The 25,157-nt window shown below is 37.9% G+C and overlaps 1 protein-coding gene across 1 annotated transcript in view; it reads left to right on the top strand.

Annotated features, from left to right (window-relative positions):
* PTPRC (protein tyrosine phosphatase receptor type C) overlaps nt 1–25,157 on the top strand; it is a 119,392-nt gene that overhangs the window by 68,782 nt on the left and 25,453 nt on the right. Inside the window, exons 11-15 of the mRNA XM_024130585.3 lie at nt 5,723–5,842; nt 10,448–10,606; nt 11,778–11,992; nt 16,931–16,991; nt 24,770–24,878. Coding sequence (XP_023986353.1) covers nt 5,723–5,842; nt 10,448–10,606; nt 11,778–11,992; nt 16,931–16,991; nt 24,770–24,878 — 664 coding nt within the window. The remainder of the gene's footprint in view (nt 1–5,722; nt 5,843–10,447; nt 10,607–11,777; nt 11,993–16,930; nt 16,992–24,769; nt 24,879–25,157) is intronic.

Raw genomic sequence — 25,157 nt, 5'->3', positions numbered from 1 at the left:
TGGAAAAGAACCAGAAAACAAAAGCAAAGAAAGCAGAAAATAACAAAGTTTAGAGTACAGATTATTGAAAGAAGGAGCAAACAAAAATTGCAGGAATTTACTAACCAATTTAAAGGCTTGGTTTTGAAAAGAATAATAAAATAGTTAGACCTTTGGCAAAACAACCTTCCCCCCTGTATTATAAAAAGGAAATTAAAAATACAGTAGAAATTTTACAGATTATAAAGAAATTTGCATCCAATATGAAAAGTTAGATAAAATGGATAATTTTCTAGAACATATGAATTATGGACATTTGCCTAGGAAGAATTAGAAAATTGGAGTTATATATAAAATAATAGTCTAATACCTCTCCAATCTCTTCACACTCCCTGTCTGCTTACCTCACCTGCCCTTTAAAAAAGAAAAACCAGAAAAGTAAGTTTACCGTTAGTTCCTATCCTATTCAAACTGTTCCACAGTATAGAAATCATGGAAATCTATCTACTAATTTTGATTATTGTTAGGGTGGGGAATAGGCTAGGGTTACTGTTATGTGAATACCAAACTTGGGCAGAGCTGAGGCAACTATAGGCCAGTCTCTCCTATGAACATAGATACTAATTAGTAAATGAACTGTTAGCAAAGTGGATCCTTTAGTACATTATAAAATATGTAATTACTGAAGAAGTTATATGGATGGCAAATAAGCATATGAGAAGATGCTCCACATCACATGTAATTGGGGAAATTAGAATAACAATGAGATATCGCTGCACACCTTTAGAATGGGCAGAATCTAGAACACTGACAGTACAAAATGTCGGCAAGGATGGGGAGCAACTGGAATTCTCGTTCATTGATGGTAAGAATGCAAAATGGTACAGTCTCCTTGGAAGACATTTTGAGGGTGTCTATAAAACTAAACATCATCTTACAAGGCAATCCAGCCATCACACTCCTTGGTATTTACTCAATGGAGATGAAAACTCATGTCCACATAAAAACCTGCACAAGGATGTTTATAGCAGCTTTATTCATCATTGCCAAAACTTGGAAGCAAGGAAGATGTACTTCAGTAGGTGAATGGTAAATAAACTGTGGTCCGTCCAGACAATGGAATATTATTTAGCACTAAAAAGAAATGAGCTATAAAGCTATGAAAAGACATAGAGGAACCTTAAATGCACATCACTAAGTGAACAAAGCCAGTCTGAAAAGGCTACATACCATATGGTTTCACTATATGATATTCTGGAAAAGGTGAAACTGTGGAGACAATAAAGAGATCAGTGGTTGCCAGGAGTTGGAAGGGAGGGAGGGATGAATAGGCAGAACACAGAGGATTTTAGGTCAGTGAGAGTACTCTGTATGATACTGTAATAATGGATACATGTCATGTACTATATTAGTCCAAATCCTTTGAATGTACAACATCGAGTGAACCCTAATGTAAACTATGGACTCAGGTGATAATGACGTGTCAGTGTAGGTTCATAAATTGTAACAAAAGTACCACTCAAGTGGAGGATGTTGGTAACAGGGGATGTTGTGCATATCTCTGTGCCTTCTCCTCAATTTTGCTGTGAATTCAAAAATGCTCTAAAAAAGTAGGTCTTAAAAAAACCCCACCATTATTGAGTAAGATTTGTTCCAGTAACGCAGGAATCCTGCAGCCTTTGAAAATAGCAATTTAACCATTTTACATGTCATTTTATTCAGGCAACAGGGGAAATTTTTCAAGACCGTTGCAAAAGAAGCCACATTCGTAAAAAAACAAAAAACACACAAACTTTTGTTACTTCACCTACTGTATGATTTGCCCATGTAAAGTATAGAAGTCAGTGGTTTTTAATATATTTAGAGTTGTAAATCATCACCTGAATCAACTTTAAAACATTTTCCTCACACCAAAATAAAAATAAAACCCACAAAAAAACAAGCAACAACAAAAAAACTGGTATCTTTTAGCAGTCACTCCCCATTTCACTCCCACTCCCATATCTAGGCAATTACCAATTTACTTTCTGCTTTGATGGATTTGCCTAATATGGACATTTCATATAATGTGTTGTCTTTTGTGTCTGGCTTCTTTCACTTCGTGTACTGTTTTCAGGGTGCATCCATGTTGTAACGTATCAATACTTCCGTTTTTTTATTGTCTAATAATATTCCATTGTATGAATGTACCTTGTTTTGTTTGTCCCTTTATCAGTTGAGTGACGTTGAAGTTGTTTCCACTTTTTGACTATTATGGATAATGCTGCTATGAACATTTGTGTACAAGTTTTGTGTAGATATATGTCTTCGTTTCTCTTGTGTTTCTACCTAGGATTGGAATTTGGGGGTTATATGGCAACTTTATGTTTTGCGTTTTGAAGAACTGCCAATCAGTTTTCCAAAGTAGCTGCATCATTTTACATTCCCACCAGCAATGTATGTGTTCTCATTTCTTCACATCTTCACCAACACTTATTGTCTTTTTTATTTTAGCCATTCCAGTGGGTGTGAAGTGGTATCTCATTGTGATTTGAATTAATGACTAATGATCTCGAGCATAGCTTCAGCTGTTTATTTGCCATCTGTATATCTTTTATCACTGTTTGCCCATTCTTAAAAGTTGGGTTATTTTTCACTGAGTTGTAACAGTTCTTTATATATTCTAGACAAAATTCAGATATATGACTTGCAAATATCTTCTCCAGTTCTCTGGGTTGTCTTTTTACTTTGTTGATAGTTTTGAAGCTTATAAGTTTTTAATTTTGATGAGGTCCAATTTATTAATTTTTACCTTTGTTACTCATGCTTTTGATGTCACAACTAAAAATTCATTGCCAAATCCAAGGTTATGCAGAGTTATCCCTATGTTTTCTTCTAAGATTTTTTTAGTTTTAAGTCTTAAAATTAGCTCTGTTAATCCATTTGAGTTAATATTCGTTTATGATTTGAGGTAAGGGTCCAGTTTCATTCTTTTGATGTCCTAGAACAATTTAGTGAAAAAACTATTCTTTTCCCATTGAATGTTCTTTTCATCCTTGTCAAAATTAATTAACAGTAATGATGGGCTTATTTCTGGACTCTTCCATTCCATTAATCTATACATCTAATGCCAGTACCACACTGTTGGTTACTGTTGCTTTGTGTAAGTTTTGAAATCAGAAAGTGTGAGTCCTTCAACTTTGTTCTCCTTCAAGATTGTTTTGGATATTTGAGGTCCCTTGAAATTCCATATGAATTTTGAGGTCAACTTGTCAATTTCTACAAAGAAGCCAGCCAGGATTCCGACAGCGGTTGAGTTAAATCTGTAGATCTATTTGAAGAGTGTTGCCATCTTAACAATGTTAGTTTTCTGGTCCATGAATATGGGGTGTCTTTCCATTAATTTAGGTATTCTTTAATTTTCTTGGAGAATGTTTTGTAGTTCTCAGTGTGCAAGTCTTATAGTTCTTTTGTTAAATTCATTCCTAGGTTTAAATTTATTCCTGCTTATAATGGTGGTGTTTTCTTAATTCCATTTTCAGATTGTTCATTGCCAGTGTGTGGACATACAATGGAATTTTCTGTATTGATCCTGAAATCTGTCTCATTGCTGAAGTTGTTTATTAATTATAATATTACAGGACTTTTGACAGAACGTACTAAAGTGATTCTGAATTTCATGTGGAAGGGATAGCTAGCTGAGAGTAAGGCAGCTTCCTAAATCCATGTCTCCAGTAGCCCCCAAAACAACTCAAAACCATGAGAAAAAAAATGAACCTACAGAAATACTATGTCCTCATGTAACTAGCAAAAATTTAATGCTTTTGGATATTAAATACTAAAATTAGTACAGTCTTTATAAATGACTGTGACAAAATAGAAATCCCAGGAAAAAAATATTTTATTGTTTATAAAAGTGCAAAGGCAATTCTGTGGGGGGAAGGATTTTTTTTTTTTGGTTATTTATTTATTTGGATATTTATTTCATTATTAGATTTTTTTTTAGTTATCCCTATAGAAAAAATAAATACATCAGCCTTTATCTCTCAACAAACACAAAGATTAACTCAAAGTGGATTGCAGAGCTAAACACTAAAGCTAAAACTATAAAATTTCTAGACAAAGACATTAGAAAAATCTTTGCTACTTTAGCTTAAGCAATGGTTCCTTAGATGGACACAAAAAGCAAGAATCATAAAAGAAAAACATTTAGAAATCAAACTTCATAAAAATTAAACATTCTTGCTCTTTGAATAAAGTCACTAAGGAAATAAAATTTTTTCACAATTCATACATTGTAAAAAAACATCCACAATTAATTTTTTCAACAGAGAGTTTTGTGAGAATATATAGAGAATTCTTCCAAATACAAAATAAGACATCAAGTAACCCAATTAAAAATGGGGAAGCATCGGGCTTTCCTGGTGGCGCAGTGGTTGAGAGTCCGTCTGCCGATGCAGGGGACACGGGTTCATGCCCTGGTCCGGGAGGATCCCACATGCCACAGAGCGGCTGGGTCCGTGAGCCATGGCCACTGAGCCTGTGCGTCCTGGAGAGGCCACAACAGTGAGAGGCCCGCATACCGCAAAATAAAAATAAAAATAAGAATGGACAAGCATTTTGATCATATGCTTCACAGAAAAAGATACACAAATGATCAATAAGCACATAAAAATTTTCCCAATATCATTAGTCAACTGGGAAATGCAACTTAAAACAACAACCAGACGCTGATGACATCACACACAACTAAAATGGCTAAAATAAAAAAGACTGACAATACTATTGGTAAGAATTGCAAAGTAATAACTCAGAACTTTCACTCCAGGTATTTAGCAAAGAAGAAAGGACATGTCCTTTCCACAGAAAGACTTCTGCACAAATATCCATAGTAGATTCACTCATAGTAACCAAAAGCCTGGAAACAACCCAGATGTCCATCAACAGTTGAATGAATAGGTGAAATGTGGTCTATCCTTACAATGGAATACTACTCACGAATAAAAAGGACTAACTACTGACACATACAGCAATATGAATGAATCTCCAGAACATTCTGTTAAGTGCAATATGCTGGATGTAAAAATGCACTCACCATTTGATTTTATCTATATGCAATGAAAGAAAAGACTAATTTAATCTATAGTAATAGAAGGCAGTTCAGAGGGTGTTTGGGGGTGGGCAAGGGAACTGGGTGGACTGGGAGGGGGGCACAGAAGAACTTCCTTGGTTGGATAGAAATGTTTTATATCTGATTGCGATGGTGGTTATATCGATGCATATTTTTGTCAAAACCCATCCAACTATACCCCAAACGGGCGGGTTTCCATGTAAATTATACCTTGTAGTTTTGATTTAAGCATTTATTACATTCTTCACCTCAAGTTCTGATGACTAGTTACTGGAAGTGATGACAAGTGCTTCTCCAGTACTGACTGTTAACTTTATCAGCCCTACCAGTGACAGATTTCCAGCATAGGGAAATCTAGACATCCCAAGATAGCTGGACAATAATATAAATGAGAGGAAGAAGGGTTTTCAGATCTCTTCAAGTCAGTGGAACATTTAGCCTCCACAATGTCACCCTGGAGTGACACTGTTACATGACCTTATCAAACTTAATAAGACCAGATATCTTTCTTTTACTTTCATCATCAATTCATAATTAATCAAAATATGGCTATGAATAATGCATGCTAATAACATGAAGAACGTTTTCTCCACGTCTTGTTTCTTATATTTTATATTCTTATTCTTTCAACAGTTCCAGGAATCCCTCAGAATATGAGTTGTTCTAACTTCAGTGCACATGAAGGATGGGTTACCTGGGGACCACCGGCACATTTCTTTCATACGTTCACTCTTTGTTATCAGAATGCTTCAGGTAACTTTTATAGAATTTAATTCTATATCAGGAAAGATAAATAAAAAATTGGAAAGCACTCCGCATATGGATGGAGCTAGTGAGCCATGGAGCTCTCTACACAACAACTGTGACAGGCATCCTGTACGCCTTGGTTTTAGAACTACCTCCACCCACTACAGGCTCCCCAGCCTCTGAAATGACTAAATCTCAGAATATCCCCAATACTCATTTCTCGTTCTTGATCTTCTTAGTTCTAATCATTACACTCCAAAGCTTAGAGAAAGAAAATCTCTGGAAGATAATACTCATATCTGTCTTCCAAAAATTAGGTAAGGGAGCTGCACTAGTTTGAACTCATCATTCTGGACTACAAACAACACCTTCCAAAGCATGCCCCAGCTGATATACACAAAAAATTGGGTGAACAAAAATGAACATATGCCCATTTAGCCACAGAGTTTGATGGCAGGTGGAATCTTGGAACATAGTTCTAGTTAGCATTAACTAACTTCTGCAGAACTTGTGCAGAAATAAAGACAGCCCCCAAAATGTGCTATGACTAGTTCAACCATTGGCCTAGTCGCTCCAAACGAGACACTATTTAAGAGACCAGACATCTCCTGGACGATGTGAAGTATCTAAAATACTTGTAGAAAACAGTGGGGATCGTGGACCACAGAACAAACTCAGCACATGGAATAGTCCACTTGTCAATCCTTTACCTGTAGCTTAAAATAGTATTGAGTTGGACATCTCACAGAACTCCATCTCTTTGTTTGGTGCGTAGGAACCAGACATAAATTTCCAAATTTCGAAAAGTAGAAAGTCACTTATCTCCAGTGTGTTATTTTATATTTTGATAGCTTATTGTTTTTGCTTATTGTTTGAATCTTAATAATCAAACTACTAAAGTAAAGTTCAATACACATGTAGTTTTCAAATTAGCATAAGAGGACTCAAATTCTATGGAGAAGAAATACAGGCAATGTATTTGAGGTTATGGTAATTCGAAAAGTTATGTGTATGAGAAAGGAAAAATGGAACTTATGGGAAGATGAAAAATGGAAATTACAGGAAGACAATCTATAATCTGACAGATTACAGGAGTACAGTCTGCCTCACTGGACACCTCTCCTATAAACTTTCTTTGCTTGCTTTCTGTGTGAGCACATTGTTTGGTTTTCTTTTCTCTTTTCTGAAATTTCTTCTCACTATCCCTTTCTGTATTCCTTACTTTCTATATTCTCTCTCTACTATTGAGTATTTTGTATGCCAGAATATATGGTGGAAATTTATGGAGCAATATTTATTGCTTCTTTGTATTCTATACCATTAAAAAAACCTGTATTTGAATAATTAGGCTTAGAAGGATGTAATGTGTTAGTTATTGCAGTCAGACAAGTTTTTGTTTGATTTTTGCAATGAGTACAGCTCCTTCTTATTCAGTGCTACCCAAATTTATGACTCTCCAAATATAACACTTGAACAGAATGGGTGGAGAGGGAAGGGGCAGGTAGGCAACATCTGGCTCTGTGTGTCCTCTCCAAAACTTGGTTGGTAACTAACTGAACCCAGTCTCCACTGTGGCTCATGCACTGACTCTGCTCAAAGGGCCCTTTGGAAACAGCTCATCCCCAGTCCTCTGTCTCTCGTTGCCATCATACTCCACTGCTGGGAGGAGGAGCGTGCTCTCTCTTGTCTTCTGGTTCAACGTGAGCACAGGTCATGAGATCCTCTTCTGTATTATCTAAGTCAAAGAGAGATGATCGGAGTATAGCATTGTTAGAACAATTCTTTTAACTACTCTCATTATTTCAAATATAACCACTATTAAAAATCCACAGCAAGAAAGTCAGTGAACTCCTATGGCAATTTATATTACTTTTAATTAGGTATTAAATTCCTTTTGTTATTTCCTCATTTAATCATCGCAGCGACTCTGAAAGCTGTAGACTAAAAGAGGTAGAAAAATGTAACTGACATTTATTTAGTTTCCTCTGCTTGTGGGGTGTTTTTATAGTTTTTTAAGATTTTGTTAAACGTTTCAACAATGACTCTGAGAGGATAGATACATGGATATGTTCAGAGTTCATACGATGCCCTGAGGATCACAGAACTTAAAATCAATGCTCACATTCAACAGCCTGGACTGTGCTTTTTTCGCTACTGTAAGTTCATGTTTGAGCATGAGACACCTTGTGCATCTGCAGTATTATGTATTAACTTAAAGTGCCAAGTGACAATGAAGTTTCCTCAGTAATAGGGAAGAGACCCTGAGTCATTGTTGCATTCAAAGGACTATTTCTCAAAAGCTATTGAAACCAGTGTGCACCCTTCCACAGCGCAGCGACGTTATTGGAAATGATTTTGTTGATTGCCTCTTTGCTTAAACAACGTAAGAGAAAAATTACCTCCTATTTTGGGAGGTGGCAGTGCAAAACCCTTTGGGGATCAACGGGTTTATACTACTTGGCATGGTGTTCAGGAAGATACTTTAGAGCAGTTTAAACTGGGAAGTTGTTAATGGATTTCCTGAGGTATTTAGTAAAAGGCAAAGAGGTGACAAGTGACGAAGCTAGTATCTATCTAGCCATTTCCAGTGCAACAGGCATGACTTGAAACTAGACGTGTCCCTGTTGCCCTAAGGTAAACCAAATTTCATCACTAAGTCTAATAAAGTCTTTACCTGTGCCATTCAACTAGTGCTTCTGACCTCAGGGTCCTGAGGAAAGGTATCCCACATGGAGGCAGAGAGGCTTGTGTAAAATATGTTCACTTTTCAACCAAAGCTTGAAACCCTTGGCAACTGGAAATGAACATTCCAAACCATCTTTCCAAGCACTGAACACTTTGATTCCCCAAACAGCAATGTCTTTTGGAAAAAAATGTGTTGTTCAAAATTAAATCAACAATTTGATTTTGTCAAGCTGGCTAAGATGAAAGCATCACAGAACCACATAAATGAAACTTATTTTGATGCAGTCAAAATTGTCAACTTATTTTGATAAATTCATACAAAATTAGGTCACTGAGTGGAAGCCAGATGGACCTTGAGAATGACATCTTGACATTTGGATTGTAGCTGAGTTAGAAGCTGATCCTTGCCCTGACAGCCAGACACCATATAAGGAGTTATGGGTCAGGGGGTGCCACCTGCCCCTCTCTAGAACTCACACGTTTCCTGTCCTCAAAGACAATTCTCACCAGGGACAGGGTGGCTGAGCTGGCAGGTATAAATCAACTAACTCAGCTTTGGGGATTTCTGAGAAAATAGACACTTAAGCAGGCTAGAACAGACACTTTATCTCACTTACTGTTTAGCATCAAAGCATGCTACTGTTTAGCATGGTGAGGTAGAGATATTACTGTAATCTCCATGTCATGGATAAGTAACTGAGACAAGAAATTAGCAAGTGCTAAATCTTCCCTTACACTGTTTCTGCAAGTCCATTGGCATGTCCACCTAGACCAGAGAATTAAAGTGTCCAAGAGGAAGAAAAAGCTTGGCCCCATTGCAGACCCTTGTCCCCCTCTTCTACCCCAGAAAATATGCACAGCGTGAAGGGTAAAGCATGACCTCTGGGACCTCAGTGTCCGGGTTTCATCCTGACTCTGTTGTTCCTTTCCTGTGAGATCATGGACAGATTGCTAATGTCTCTGTGGCTCAGTTTTCTCATCTGTAAAATCGGATGACATCAAGAGTGCCAACCTATAGGGTTGTGGTGATGGTGAATTAATTCACATAGACCACTTCAAGACGTGCTTGGAACACAACATCGTCTGTTCATTGTTTTTATCACTACTGGTATTATTATTATTATCACTGTTACATGCTTCCTCTCTAACCTTCTTTTAACCTGTCTTTCTTGGTGGCACTTGGCTACTCAAAAATAGTCAGTGGCTAGTGATTTTTCAGCTTCACAAGCACTAATCATCTGCTTAAGCAAGGTTCCACCTCCCACGTTCCTACCCAGCCACAGTCTGCTATCCTAGTCGGGCTCGTGCCTGAACTAAAAATGCTCCTTCTTTCCTCTGTAAAATTTTCTTTCCTCCCTTACAGCTACTCAGCCTCACTCATCTTTCAATGAACAGCTCAGATTCTACTGCCAGCGTGAAGCTTTCCTTCACTGTTTCAGCTCCCATGAATTATTGTAGTACTCAGATGAATAGGGCAGAGGATACCTAGTTACTGGTGATCAAATGGATTTTGTATCTGAAGTCTATAACAGTGGCTCATACCAAAGTTCAAAGTTCGGAGGTTAAGTATCAGAAAAAGGGTTGCCAAAGTATTGGCAAAAAGACTTTCATAATAGCCACCATGAGCTGTGTTTTCTCAGAAAGAAAAGAGACCATAGGTAAACAATATGCCTGAACTTATTAAATATGTTATGTACCAAATTAATTATCTGAAACCTCATTTTTGAATATTTGAGTTTATAGTAATCACATTTGTTCAATGCATTTGCTGATAATTGTATGTATTTCTGAGCACCAAGGACGTTTTCATTTCTCAATCACTCAGTTTGGAGTCGGCTTGGAATGATTTACTGTAGACACTAAATTAAATATGTGCTAATCCTAAATTTTGATGACTTACTAAAAGTTTCCATTTTTTCCCCTGAGAAGAAAGATGCCACATTCTGAATAAAACCACAAACGCAATCAATTTGGAATATTTGAAACCTTTTACAACGTATGAGATAACATTACATGCCTCTGTCAAAGGAAGAGTGGAACGTAGTGGAACTGATGTGAAATGTGTAGCTAAAACAAAAGCAACACGTAAGTTATAAGCTTTAATGCTTTTTTCTATGAACAACAAAGTCTAAACCGTTAAAACAACATGTCCACCTTTATGCTTCACTTGAGAAACACCCTGACCTGGCACATTTGTTAACATCTAGGGTGTATAATAATTTAAAACACAACAATTTAAAAACTCTCATCCTGGGTTTTCTCTGTAGCCTTCAGGTATAATCATAGAATTGTAAGAATGAAGCCTGAGGGCATATGCACAGGTACAATTTATAAGATTTCAGGCAATTAAGTATCTAACCAACGTAGATAAAAATGCGTTATCTATTGTTTTCTTTATTCTCTAGAAATATCGACTGCTATCAGACACCCAAGAACGCCTCACTCACAAAGTATCCACTGCTTGCATGACCTCATGAAGCAATATTTTGTCAGCATTTTCTTCTCCATTACAATGAACTACATAGTCTTTTATTTTATGTCACATTTTACATTCATTTGGCTCTTGTCCCCCCCCACCCCGTGGGATGGCTCCATAGATTCCAGGTCCAAAGCTAGATCTGTCTCTGGGGTGAATGTGAACTCCATGAGGTCAGGACAGAAGAAATACCCCTGTGTAAGGCAACAGCTATGGTTCCAGAGACCCTACCACCAGGCTCACAAAGAAAAATTGTCCTCTTCAGGGCCGGATGTAAAATGCTCTTAATGTCATTTAAGTTCCGGTTTCAAAAGTTCAGGTCCTCAAGCGTTATGCTTTTGTTATTTTCCTGAACGTCTGTGCTATCACAGAAACAAAGATGATTCATTGCTGCTGAAGAATCCAGCCAGGTATCACCAGGGTCATGTAAGCATTTCGAAAAGGAGGACCTGGACTGTTTGTAGGCCTTCGGGGTTTCCCCTCCCTGCCGCGCCACTCTTTCTTCTCTATTTTCTATTTCTACACACTCTCTTTGGGGGAATTGCAAAAAATCTCATGGTTTCAAGTACAACTTACACGCTAATATTCATCAAATGAATGTGTTATTTATTTTCAGATGTTTTGTTATAGCTTTTTATGTATGTTCTATCCTAACTTCCCCATCTGTAACACCCAAAGAAGCACTCAAAACAGTTTATACTGTACACACATATTGTCCAGTAATTTAAATACGCATTTACCAAATGATTAAAAATAACACATATTTCTTCATTTTGATAGGTCCAAGCGAGGTCACGGACTTACGTGTTTCAAGGAAGACAGATAATAGTATGTCTGTGAGCTGTAGTCTTCCTAAAGACACTAATGGCCCCAAGACAGGGCAGTACCATTTGAATGTCAGTATTGGAAGTAACTTGGCTGGAAAAGAATTAAAACAAAAGGAGTGCAAATTCTTGGTAGAAGGTCTTCAATATTCAACAGAATATACATTTCGGGTAAGATTACAATTTTCATAAGCATACATTACTGATATACATTATAGTGATTATTCTGCAGTGTTTAAATAATACTAACGCCAGTGCTCACTCAAACTTGAGAAGCTCTGATGTCTAACGGAATCACACTTTAAAAGTGTAACAGTTTGACTCCAAACTTTTCATCTCTAGTACATAATACAGTTGTTTACAACACATATTTTGTTGGATTATTTTTGACCTTTAACATGATTTACTTATAGCTAAATTATTGCTCCCGTGTCAAGAAGCACAACATTTTATGCACAGTAGATTATTCCTTTGCCACAACTTTTATTCATCTAGGCTATTTATCTTTACTGCTGTGAGTTTTAAAAAAATTTTAATATTTTATTTTAATTTTTTATTTATTTTATTTTTGGCTGCATTGGGTCTTCGTTGCTGTGTGCAGGCTTTCTCTAGTTGTGGCGAGTAGCGGCTACTCTTCGTTGCGGTGCGCGGGCTTCTCATTGCGGTGGCTTCTCTTGTTGTGGAGCATGGGCTCTGGGCACGTGGGCTTCAGTAGTTGTGGCACACGGGCTCGGTAGTTGTGGCTCACGGGCCTAGCTGCTCCGTGGCATGTGGGATCTTCCCGGACCAGGGCTCGAACCCGTGTCCCCGGCAGGCGGACTCTTACCCACTGCACCACCAGGGAAGCCCACTAATGTGACTTTTTAAATTACAAATATTTTTTACGGGTACATTGAGATTAGAAAAGAGCAGAAATAAATGTAAGGAAATAGCAGTGTACACAGAGAGTTAAAAAGCTCACCCATAAGCTCGCTGTCTACTGATCATATTCTGTGTGTATACTTCTAAAATGGGAAAACTCAGTCTTTTCCTCCTGCTGTAGGGAAAAACCTCAGTTCATTCTATCTCCTCTGTGTTCTTCACTATAAGAAACACAGGGAAGCATTTTCAAAGAAAACCGGACACCTGAAACACTTCACTTCTGACACTTCTGGTCACCAAATGCGTGAAGGTTTTTCCCCGCATCAAGCAAGTATCTGTGACACCAGCTGGGTGTCCATTCAATTTCGACACCATCTACCCAGAGGTAGCGTCAGATTCCACAGGTGAGGGGCTCAGTCCCACGAGATTGGTCCCACCCTACGTCAGAAGACAATGACGAGTAGGAAGTCCCCACCACTTTGTAACTCGATTTGGCTACAAATCAGGTGTTCCCATGACCCACTTCCTTGGGTTTGATTAATTCACTAAAGCAGCTCACAGGACTCAGGCAAACACTTACATCATTTACCAGTTTATTAAAGGTTGTGAGAAAGGATACAGGTGAACAGCCAGATGAAGAGATACGTACGGTGAGGTCTGGGAGGGTCCCAAGTGCAGGGGCCTCTGTCCCCGTGGAACTGGTAGTGTGTCACCCTCTAGGTGTGAGTGTGTTCCCCAGCCTGGAAGTTCTGTGACCCCAATACTTCTGGGATTTTATGGAGGCTTCATCACATAGGCATGATAAATCATTAACTCCATTTTCAGCCCTTCTCCCTTCTCAAGAGAATGGGGGAGGGGAGGGGCTGAAACTTCCGAGATTAATCATGGCTTGGTCTTTCCGGTGACCAGCCCTCGTGTGGGAGCCATCCAGGACCCCACCCAGAATCAGCTCCATAGAGTAAAAGACTGTCGCCCTGGAAGTTACAAGGTTTTCTGCAGCTCTGTGTCAAGAATCAGGGTCAAAGACAAGAGACAAAAATGTTCCTAGAGCTCTTATCAGTTAGGAGACACAAGGGTTTCGGGAGCTCTGTGCCAGGAACTAGAGGGAGAGACAGATGTAGATTTTCCATGATCTCACAAATTCCTTAATATGAGCACACCGTTTGATAAACTGCATGTTTCATAAGTCACTGTACCGCAAACGTTTTTCCATGTTAAATATTCCGCTACTAGTTTTCCATGTTTGCATAAGATTCTATCTTATGGCTTTATCACATTCTACTAACTATGCCTGTTTTGACAACAGTCAGCAAACACTCTTACTGGGAAATAACAACATCTTTGAATATGTCTTTTATCATTTCTGTCTGAATCAATTCCCGGAAATGAATGTATTGGGTCAAAAGAAATTTACATGTATTTTGAGATTCTTTATGATACTTTTTCTTTTCCCTGTGGAAGTTACCAAATTGCCATTCCCATGGCAGTGTGTGAAATAACTGCTCTGGAGAATCTCACCAACACTGCCCATCCCCTTTTCCTTTGATATTTAGTGGGTGGAATAAGGTATTGGCCTCTCTTTTTGTTTTTATGGGTTTTCTTTACTTACTGTTGTGGAGAAATATCGTTTTTGTTATTTGTCTTGTAGTAACATCCTTCCTGCTCCTTTGTCTAGGTTTCTTTGGGAATGCTTCTTGGCTATTAATAATATAATTTTGTTATATTTGTCCTAAATATAACAAATATGTTATATTTGTCCTCTTTGTCCTATGACTTGCAAATTTGTTTTCAGTGTATAGTTTGCCTTTTAATTTTCTTTATAGCACTTTCACTCATACACAATTTCACCTTTTATTTTTATTCAGTCAAATCTCTCACTTTTATTTCTGGTTTAAAGGGAATTTCCACAGTTGACTGCTTAACGTCATGTTGACAATCTGCTTCACATTCTTAGCACTTACAGAAGTGTTTAGGTGTACATAAGCTTTCTTGTTTTGTTTTTGTTTTTAACCAGAAACGTAGGTTGGACTTTATCAAATGTTTTTTACGGTACTATGTTGGGTCTGCCATGGTTATGATGCTATGGTGTGATGTGTGTATATGCTGAATTATAGTGATAGGTTTTCTAATGTTGAACCAGTGTCACATTCCAAGAAAAAATCCCTGCTCTGTCATTGTGTATTATGCCTTTAAAGTATTATTGAGCTCAACAGCTTAATATTTTATTAAGCCTTTATGAATAGACATTCATAAATTAGGTCATTTAATAAGTGGGTGAAGGCGACGCTGGCATAGGTGGGGACACGCATCATTCTTTTCACATTTTTTATATGAAGGTTATGCTAACCTGATAAAACAGGTTGGAGACATTTTCCTGTTCTTCTGTGTTTTATAACTTTAAATAATGCAGGAATTATTCGTTCACCGAAAAATGTGTTTTAGTCCCTTTAACACAGAGGGATTCTTTGAGAATCATTTACGTTATCTTTCGATACTACTGCTCTTTTCAGGTATGTTATCCTTTTCGAGTGAGTGTGCCACTTATATTTTCCCAAAGAAGAGTCGGAATAAAAGAAATACTTTGTTATTACCTATTATTGTACATTTCACTTCACCTCCCTCAGTGCCCAGGAAGCTCCAGGCACACTGGCTTCCTTTTCTTTTCTCAAAAAACACACAGGTTTTACTCTCTTTTAGGCACTTTACTCAACATTCCTCTCTTTCTAGAATTTTCTTCTCCCATTTGTCAATCATGATAAGCTATCTGGAAAAATATAGGTAAACACCGTATTAAAATGTAATCTCAAAATTCAAATTAGGAGACAATTATTCAGTTATCCTTTCTCTTCCTCACTCTTCAAAAGGCTGCCTCTTGTTTTCTTCACTGCAGTTCCCATAACTTGTTTTTATGTTTATTTCAGAATCCACTGCTACATTTATACCTTCATGAGGGGGCAATCATTTTAGTTTTATTCATCATTGTGATCTCTGGTTAATAAATTAATACAGTTGTTTTTATAATTGTTAATGTATTACTTTCTTTTATTGTAGGTTTATTTTGATATTCTGCTAGTTTGGGCATTGAAAGTGACTTTTGACCATTTATTTCTTTCTCCTTTTCTTTTTTATTAACTAAAAAATAAAAATAAAGCTACGGATTGTTCTTTGGTAAAATTTTGACTCTATTCCATGTCTATATTACTTATTACTAATTTCTCAATGACTGACATAAAATTTAATAAGTGGATTTTTAAAGTAGATTGTTCTTATTATTGATAATTTCTAAAGAGTATATAATTGTAATTTGGAAGAATTTTTAATTTATCTTTTTTTTTTTTAAAGAGACTTTTCTACATTTCTGGTTCCTGCATTTTTTTATTGCAATTAATTATTAGTTTAAAAAGATAATTGGCCTTTACAATTTCTTCCCTTTGGAATCTACAGTATTTTTTACATCTCAGTGTGTGATAAATATTTATGAATACTCTGTGAGTACTGAGGATATTATATACACTCCATGGGGTAAAAGCTTAGATATATCTTTTCAAGATTTATTATTAATCTCTTCTATTAATACTATTCAGATCTATTTTTGCTTCAGCTGTTTTTTTGCTGAAGATTCTTAATGCTTTCTTGCTCCATGCAGTTTCCCTTGTATATCTAAATTGTTCTGCTTTATTGTGTTCAATATTTTGAACTACTTATGTCTATACTGTAGAGTTTACCCTGTATCATGACTCTTTATCATTTTTACCCTTGTGAACTAAGTATCACTTGAATATAAATACTGTGATTCTTACATTATATTGTTTCCACTTGGCCTTAAAAACTTTTTTGTATGTTTTATGTATAACTCTTCTAAATAGTATACAGCAGAATTTCCTTTTTAAAGAAATGTGAAGATGTTAGCCTATTAATAGGGAATGAACTTTAAATGATGAACATTTTGATGTGTTGGATTTTATTCCTTCATTTTCACGTATTCTTGCTGATTATAACTATTAGTATTATTATTATTGCTAAATGGGCTAAGATTTTTTTATATCTTTTTCACTGGTAAATATTTTCTTTAAAACATTTTGATAATAAAGTATTGACATAATCTTAAAGTTTCAACTTTAAATTAAAGTTAACCAGTATATTTTTTTATGAAAATAAACAACAATGTATGACAAATATGTATGTGTTATGTTGTGATTCATAAATTTACACTAGAAAACTATCTTCTCTTTTATTACTGAAATTCAGGTCTTTTATCACAATGGGGAATATCCTGGTCATCCAAAAATTGTTTCACAATCAACATCTTGTAAGTCATCACTTAGCTATTTATTATATTTATATTAAATATATAGTAGCACTTAGCTGTATTATTTTACATTCCTACTCATGTTTAATTATTAAATGTTTATATTATATATTTTCCAAAAACATTATATTTTAAGTTGTGTGTGCAAACAGATGTACAGGTGAACACCATATTAAAATATAATATCTTAAATTCAAATTAAGAGATTAAATTATTAAAAGAGTTCATAAAATAATTCATAAAGGATTTATCTGCACAGACTAATATTATGATTATGCTTACGGCATTTCTTCACGTTAGTGACAAGCATGTTTGTTTTGTGTATGTGTTAGAAATTGTCACCTTATTTTATTCTGTCCCTCAAGCGTTTGCTTAGCAGAAGCAGGCGTTACACACAAATCTGTGCTGATTTACCCAACTGAGCTAGGATACACATTCCCTAATAACAGTATGGCTTTTTCATGTTTTGTCACTAATATTTTAAAATATTTTAATCAAAATAAAGGTCACTCTAGAAAAAAATCACTGAAATGAAGAAAGCCATGTGTCACCTTTCCCCACCGGTCGTTCTGCTTTCCAAAATGACCTCTTTTCACCATTTCTGTCTTCAATTCTCGTATAGTTTCCTCCATATATAAAAGCGACATTGTCTGCTGCTCTTTCTAGAGTTTTAATGTTGCTTATTGATCTGAGCCTGTGGAGGAAGAAGACTTAGCACACTGCTTTAAGTTTTCTCTACTTGTTAGCTTTGTAAATCCAATTCAATTCAATTCAAAGTTCCCGGTGCAGTGTTACGAAGCACAGGCTGTTTCTGATGTCACCTGCCACTTCTCCATCTTTGTCAACTACCCGCACGTGCACAATCATTAATGCTTCATTTTCCCAAGTCTTTCCAAAGAGGGAAGATAGAAAAACAGCTTATTTTCCAAACTGCTTCACTAAGTCCCATTCAAAGTTTTAGTTCTTTCTGCTCAGATTTATAAAATAAAAGCTCCTAATGTGAAATGCCAAAAAAATTCAGCCAAGTATCTTTGACTTTATTTCCATATACTTTTCTTTGATAAGCCCTTACCATAACAACAGCTTCATTGAGTTTTTCTGATTATGTAAATAATTTAGCAGCGGCATTTATTCTTGGGGTCATAGACTCCACTGGACATTTCATACTCCTATCTTAATAAGCCAGGCCTGGCACAATCTCCCTCAGAGAAACACACAGTGGGAAACACAGCCAGCAAGGGGGTCTGGCCAAGAAAATACTGGTAACATTGCCCACTGCAGTCCGGGGACTATGAACTCTTCAACTCTCTAGAGGCGACTGAGGCCATATGAGTGGGAGCGACCCCGGCTTAGAAGCCCCATGTATCTCTTATAATAGTTCCACAGGCATAGCTACCAGATGTGCCCACAGGGATGCACCCAGTAACAAGATGTGCCAGGGGTTAGTGCATTCAGGGAAATCAAGGCCAGGGCTTCCCACCAGGACACCGTCATTCATACATAACCCTCCTGTCCAGATGCCATTTAGAAATCAGGGATTGCGTTTACATTAGCAATGTTGCCTGGTGACACAGCCACTATTCCATCTTTATCAGATTTCTACTTCAGTGGAGCTAGAGGGTTATCCCATGCTCCTTTTTTCCCATAAAGGAGAAAAAGTATTAACTCTTTGCTAACAATAGCATTTTCATAAGAGATAAATAATGTCCTCACATTTTAATACTGACATCTACTCCAGGGGAGGTCTTGGGTTTCGAATTGCAAAAGCACAGCTGCTAGAAATGTGTTACTGAGTTTCTCTGGTATCACATTCCATCATCTGCATTTTGACAACATTCCCAATTGAACTCCTGGGGTCCTTTTCTTCTGGAACTCTCTGAGGGTACCATCATAAAATTTTCCTTTATCAGTTTCCCATTTTAGAATTGCTGTATTTGAATCTCATGGTTTTTTTTTTTTTAATTTCACTGGTTTATATCTTCTAGTGTAAGAAGAAAATATTCTAATTTCTGCAGGTATGAAAATATCTGTATTCTATTCTAACACAATCAATATTTTGCTCTGGCATAGATTCTAAGTTTAAAACTATAGAATTTAAAGTATTTCAGTTTTGTTACCCTGCGTCCAGTATTAATTTCTAATGCCATCCTGTTTCTCATTCTTCTCGTATGTTCCCTCATTTTATTTTCTCTCTAGAACTTTTAGGCTTTTCTCTTTATTCTTGGTATTACATGGGTCTTTTTCACTTATTTTCCTGGATGCTATTGGCTTTCGTGACCTGGAGACTTGTATCTCTGGGAAGTTTTCTTTGTTCCACTTTCTTTTTTGCAGTCTTTTTGGAGCTCGTCTTAGTCACATTTTGGAATCATGAGTTGATGTATTATTTTGGCATCTGCCTTTTGTGTTGAGGGTTTCATTGAGAGTTCCGTTCTCATGGGCAGTCTGATCATAGTTACAGTGACACAGGGGAGAAGGTGATTAGAAGTTCTGTGGTCCTTACGGGGCCGTATTGACTGAGGAGATTCCCTGTGCTGTTACTGATTTATTTTCTCCGGCATCATTCATAATCTCCAGAAATGAGTCCACGACTAGCCCTCGTTGTAGGGTGGAGGGTGCGGGATGGTCCTTCAGGGGACGTCACAGGGCCAGTGTCCAACCATTCCGCATGCAGACACTTTCTTTACTTGCTTCAGTTCCGTGCTGGGCCTCCTCCCTGCTCTACTAGGAGCCTGATTTTACCTCTAGACTCTTACCTCTTCCATTCCATTTCTCCAAAGAGTAGCCTTGTGTCCCCTCCCTGGTGTGTCTTTCAAGAGATGCCTGGTTTTTCTGTAAACAGACACTCGATTGTGCCATTTTGGTCTTTTGATTGGTTCCCACTGTCCATGGCGCCTGGGAGCTTGAGGCCCAGGTGTTCTCGGGAAGGTGTGTGTCCCTTGTCACCACATGCTTCTCTGGTTGTGGCTTCCTCTCCTTTGTTTCCTACCTTCCAAAACTTGTCAAAATCTCTCAACCTCTGGCTCCCCGTCTCCCATCCTGTCTGCCATCATGGATCTTCACCTCGGTCAGTGTTACAGGGGCTTCTAGGGAGAAGGGAGAAGAGCAAGTCTTAGGCCACAAGACATACCTGAAGCCTTGGTTGTTCTATTATTAATACGTTTATGGAGGCACATCTGATGCTACGTCATGCTTCTATAGAACCAACAACCCTAATTAATTGCTATGATTGCAATGCTCACTCAACACAATTTGGTGCGATTTTTTGCAAAATGTCTAGTATGTGCTGCTGACCTTCTCTTTCCCACTCGATAGATAGACGTACATATAGACATAAATATAGATATAGACACATACACGACACATGTATAGGCCTCCTCACAACACCTTTCTAAAGAAGATCAAATCATTCCCATTTTATAGATGAGAACATTTAAACTCGGACAATTTAATCAGTTTGCCCCGTGTTAAGAATCAAAGAAATGCCAGAGCCAGGATGTAGACTCAGCTCTGACATCTGACAATCTCCATCTGAAATTAATTTTCTATGTTCCCGTTTATATGAATTTCCAGTTAGAGACATCTGGAGCATGAGACAGGCTGTTTGGGTAGCCGTTGGCCTGGCTGAGTCACTCCATCTTTCTGGTTGTAGGAGAAATGTCTCATGCTCAGGAAGTCTTCCACGGACCATATAGAAAATAGGTTCCCCTTACTTTCTTACCACTTTATTTTTTTCCTTTAAATATAAGGAAAATGTATAGTTATTTTATTTACCTGTCTAGCCTTTGTTTTCCCCCAAAGATAAGGAAAATTCCCTCAGAACTGGTGCCTTTTAATGCCCTATTTTCTTTCATATCCCCAGAGACCGTCACAGTTTTAGGACACGTAGCATTTGCTCAGTCAGTATGGGATGAAGAGGGGTACCAACCAATTAAGGCAATGATGGATGCTATAACAGATAAACCAATCAATTAAGGCAACGATGGATGCTATAACAGATAAACCAATCAATTAAGGCAACGATGGATGCTATAACAGATAAACCAATCAATTAAGGCAACGATGGATGCTATAACAGATAAACCAATCAATTAAGGCAATGATGGATGCTATAACAGAAAAACCAATCAATTAAGGCAACGAAGGATGCTATAACAGATAAACCAATCAATTAAGGCAACGATGGATGCTATAACAGATAAACCAATCAATTAAGGCAACGATGGATGCTATAACAGATAAACCCCCAAATGCCAGTGAAGTAACAGAATAGACATTTATTTCTTACTCCGCACCAGTTGGGGATGTTTGTGGGCATGTAGAGGGTGGAGTTCTGCTCCACACACCATTCAAAACTCCAGGTTGACACGGGGGCTCACCTCTCCCACACGTGGCTTCTGAATTTGTGATGACAACCACCATCCAGCCAGCAGTTTGGAGAAGAGAGGACGTGAAGGGTCTCTCCAGAGGGGGGAAGCACCAGACTCAAAAGAGGCTTATATGCCTTCTACCCTTATCTCAGTTACCTGGACACACTTAACAGCAAGGAAAGCTGGTCCAGAAGGAAGAGAAAAGAGGTGTGCTTAAGAGTCAGCCAGTGTCAGCCACAGGCAGGAAGGAAGGAAGCCAGGGAGGGGAGGAGGATGTGCTTCAGTCACACTGAGCTATATGGACTGTCTCCAGGCAAAATTACAGGGAGGTAATGCTTTGTATTAGTTTTCTCTTGCTGTCCAACAAATTACTGCACGCTCAGTGGCTTTACACCACACCCGTTCATTAGCTCACAGTTCCGTAGGTCAGAATTCCGGCTCCATGTGACCAGGTCTTCCGCTCAAAGCTGAAATCTAGATGTTGGCCAGAATGAGTTTTTATCTGGAGAACATGCAGAAAAATGCTTCCGAGGTCATCCCAGGTTGATGGAGTCCTGTTTCTTGCTGTTGTGGGACCGATGACCCGATTTACTTGGGGGCTGCAGACCAGGGCTTGCACTCATCTCCCAGAGGCCCCTCATGTTCTTTCCACCTGAACTCCTCCATCTTCAGGCCAGAGCAGTGTGTGGGATCCTGATGCTTTAGATCTCTGGCTTCTGCTTTTAAATAACTCATGATTAGTTTGGGCTCACCCAGAACAATTTCCATATCTTCCAGTCCCAACTGACTCAACGCTTGAATTCTCTCTGCACAATCGCTTTGCAGCAGTACCTAGATTAGTATTTTCTGAAGTAACCAGGACCTGGAAATCTTGGGCACCATATCTTGGAATTCTGCTCACCATATATTTCCTTCAAAACACCCAGTCTTCTCAGCCTACCCCTGCCTAAAACGTACAATTTCTGTATTGCCTTAGAAACATGATTGAAGAGGGTTGAATTTGTTTCCTCATTGAAAATAGTAAGAACACTAAGTCTCTCCCTATCTTCGTGAACCATAGCCATGGTAGTGAACCCTGATGGACTGCCCCTCATCCCCTTGGGTGCTCCACTCCCTCTGTGCATGATGTCAATTCATAATCCATCATTATGGATTAACCATTAATCCATAATCCATAATCCATAACCACTCTCTTGCAATTACTCTTGAATCCCTTGTCCTGTCAACCAAAACCCCTGATGTAACAGTTTTCTTTTTCTCTCCTGCATCATGATTTCCCCTCTGTGCTGGATGGGTCTCATCAAGAAGCAGTTGTTAAAAACCAACAAAAAACAGCAACAACCACAATATTTCTTTTGACCCTATTTCCTCTTCGGCTGCCACCCTATTTCTTTACCCCCTGCACCTCCCAACAGTAAAGCTCATTTCATCCTATTTCACTTGTGAGTCCCTTTGCAGGTTTCATCTTTCTCCTCCAACCTTTGAATACTGAAGTGTCTCAGGACTCAGTCTTGGGATTTCTTTCCTCTCTATCCAATTTTAATTTCCTGGTGAATTAGTCAATCTCATAGCTTTAAGTAACAGCTCTGTGTTGAAGACTTTCAAATTAATGTCCAGTCTCAGCCCCTTTCTCGCGAGATTTATGGTAGGAGAGCTTCAGATCTGCATATCCAGTTTCCTACTTGGCGCCTCCACTTGGGCATCTAATTGTTCTTTCAGACTCTCAAATCCAAAACTGAGCTTCTATTCCCCTCAGAAGGCTGCTCCGCCCACAGCCTTCCTGATCTCCATTCACTGTAGCGCTGGATGACTACTTCCCCTAACTCCAGAGCCATCAACTTCATCTGAACCATTGTCATATTTTGCCTGGGTTATGGCATTTTCAATAAGGGGTCATAAGGATCTGTATAGTGCACACGTCAGAGTTTATTACTCCTCTACTCAAAATCCTGCAAGTGCTACACATTTAACCCCAAAACCCGTGTAACCGGGAATTCCCTGGTGGTCCAGTGGTGAAGTCTCTGCGCTATCACTGCAGTGGGCCTGGGTTTGAACCCTGGTTGGGGAACTAAGATCCTACAAGTTACGCAGTGAAGCAAAAAACAAAACGAAACAAAACAAACAACAACAACAACAAAACAATGTAACCTTAAAATGATTTACAAGGCCCTCCAACCTGACCCTCGTCTTCCGCCGACTCCTGACCATATTCTCAAATGGCATTTCCTGCTGCCTATCCCTCTCTCCCTCCACTTCAGCCTCTCTGGATTCTTGCTGCTCCTTGGACACGGGGCATGTTCCTGCCTCCAGGCTCTCGCCTAACTACACCTGTGCCTAGAACAAGCATCCGCCAGTACCTCCTTAGCTAACTCCTTACCTTCCCAGTCTTTATCATCTTCCAACCTACTTTACCATTCGCTTACTTATTGTGTATATTCTTAACTCTCTGTCTTACGTCCCAGGACATCAGTCCCATGAGGACAGGGGTCTTTGTCTGTTTTTTTCTCTGAGACATCTTAAGTACCTAAATCAGTGTTTGACACACATTAAAGACTCAAAATACTTTGTGTGAATTGTGAATAATTAGTACTGACTATGCTCCAGGCATGATGCTAAATGTTTACAGTGAATCAAACTCGTTTAGCCTCATTTTAGGAATTAGAGATGGAGACACAAAGATAATAAGGATTTGGGCCAAGGTCCCAACTAGGAAGTGGTGGAGCTAAATCTGGCTCCCTAATGCCTCTGTGGTACTTTACTGCACTTTCACTGCAGACAAACAGTATGACTTACTTATTCAGGGCAGAGGATATTTCCAATACACTCTCTTTTCTCTGCCCTTCCTCCAAGAAAGGGTGTGATTTCACATTAAACCTTAGTGAAAATACATGTCAGGGTAAGTCCAATCCCAACTGTAGAATGAAATAATTTTGTCCCTTGGTTAACTGATTGTATACCTCAATGAGCAGGTTTATCTCTGTGGGGCAGAGACATTTCTGATCCCCTTAAGAGGCTACCTACTTCTGCATATAAAGTTAAACTATAGGAGGTTCTCTCTGAGAATTGAAACTAGATTACCTCTTCCGTTCCTTCAAAATGGAGTGACTGAAAGAAAGAGAATTAAATCTAAATGATAGTATCTCATAAAAGGACATTATTTGATAGGAAGGAAGAGAATTTCTCTTCTATGCTCTGTCATTCTTAAAATATGAAATGTTTCATTGGTTCTGAACAATATAGGCAAGATTTTAAAAATCAGGAATGTATTGTCTTTGATCTCATTCTAAAAATTGTATTTTTTGAAAACTTCAAAAGAAATGAAAACGTTAAACTGTAAGGTGATTTTTTCAAAGAATCCAGCAAAATATTTGACATAATAAGCTCTATTTATGTGTCCTTTTTCATTTCTAGATAATTCTAATGCAGTGATCATATTTCTGGTATTTCTGATTATTGTGACATCAATAGCCCTGCTTGTTGTTCTCTATAAAATCTATGATCTGCAAAAGAAAAGATCCAGGTAAGAGTTGATTTTAAGATGAAAAAATAATAATAGTAGTAATAATGATGAAAACCCATCTATGAGGCCAGTTTGGAACCAATTAAGTGAAAAATGTGAATTCAGAGATGACAGCACAAAGTCCAGGACATCACTGACCTTTTGATCAAAGACTTTCACATGGTCTTATTGGTTTATATTAAATATTAATATTTTCTACGTTCACTAATAATTGGACGGATTTCCTTTAGTAATAACCAATGAAAAGAATGTGTCTTTTCTTTTAGTACAAAGTGGTCA

Source organism: Physeter macrocephalus, chromosome 4 (assembly GCF_002837175.3).
Source record: "Physeter macrocephalus isolate SW-GA chromosome 4, ASM283717v5, whole genome shotgun sequence".
NCBI classification, from domain to species: Eukaryota; Metazoa; Chordata; class Mammalia; order Artiodactyla; family Physeteridae; genus Physeter; species Physeter macrocephalus.
This window is presented reverse-complemented; position numbering and strand designations above follow the sequence as displayed.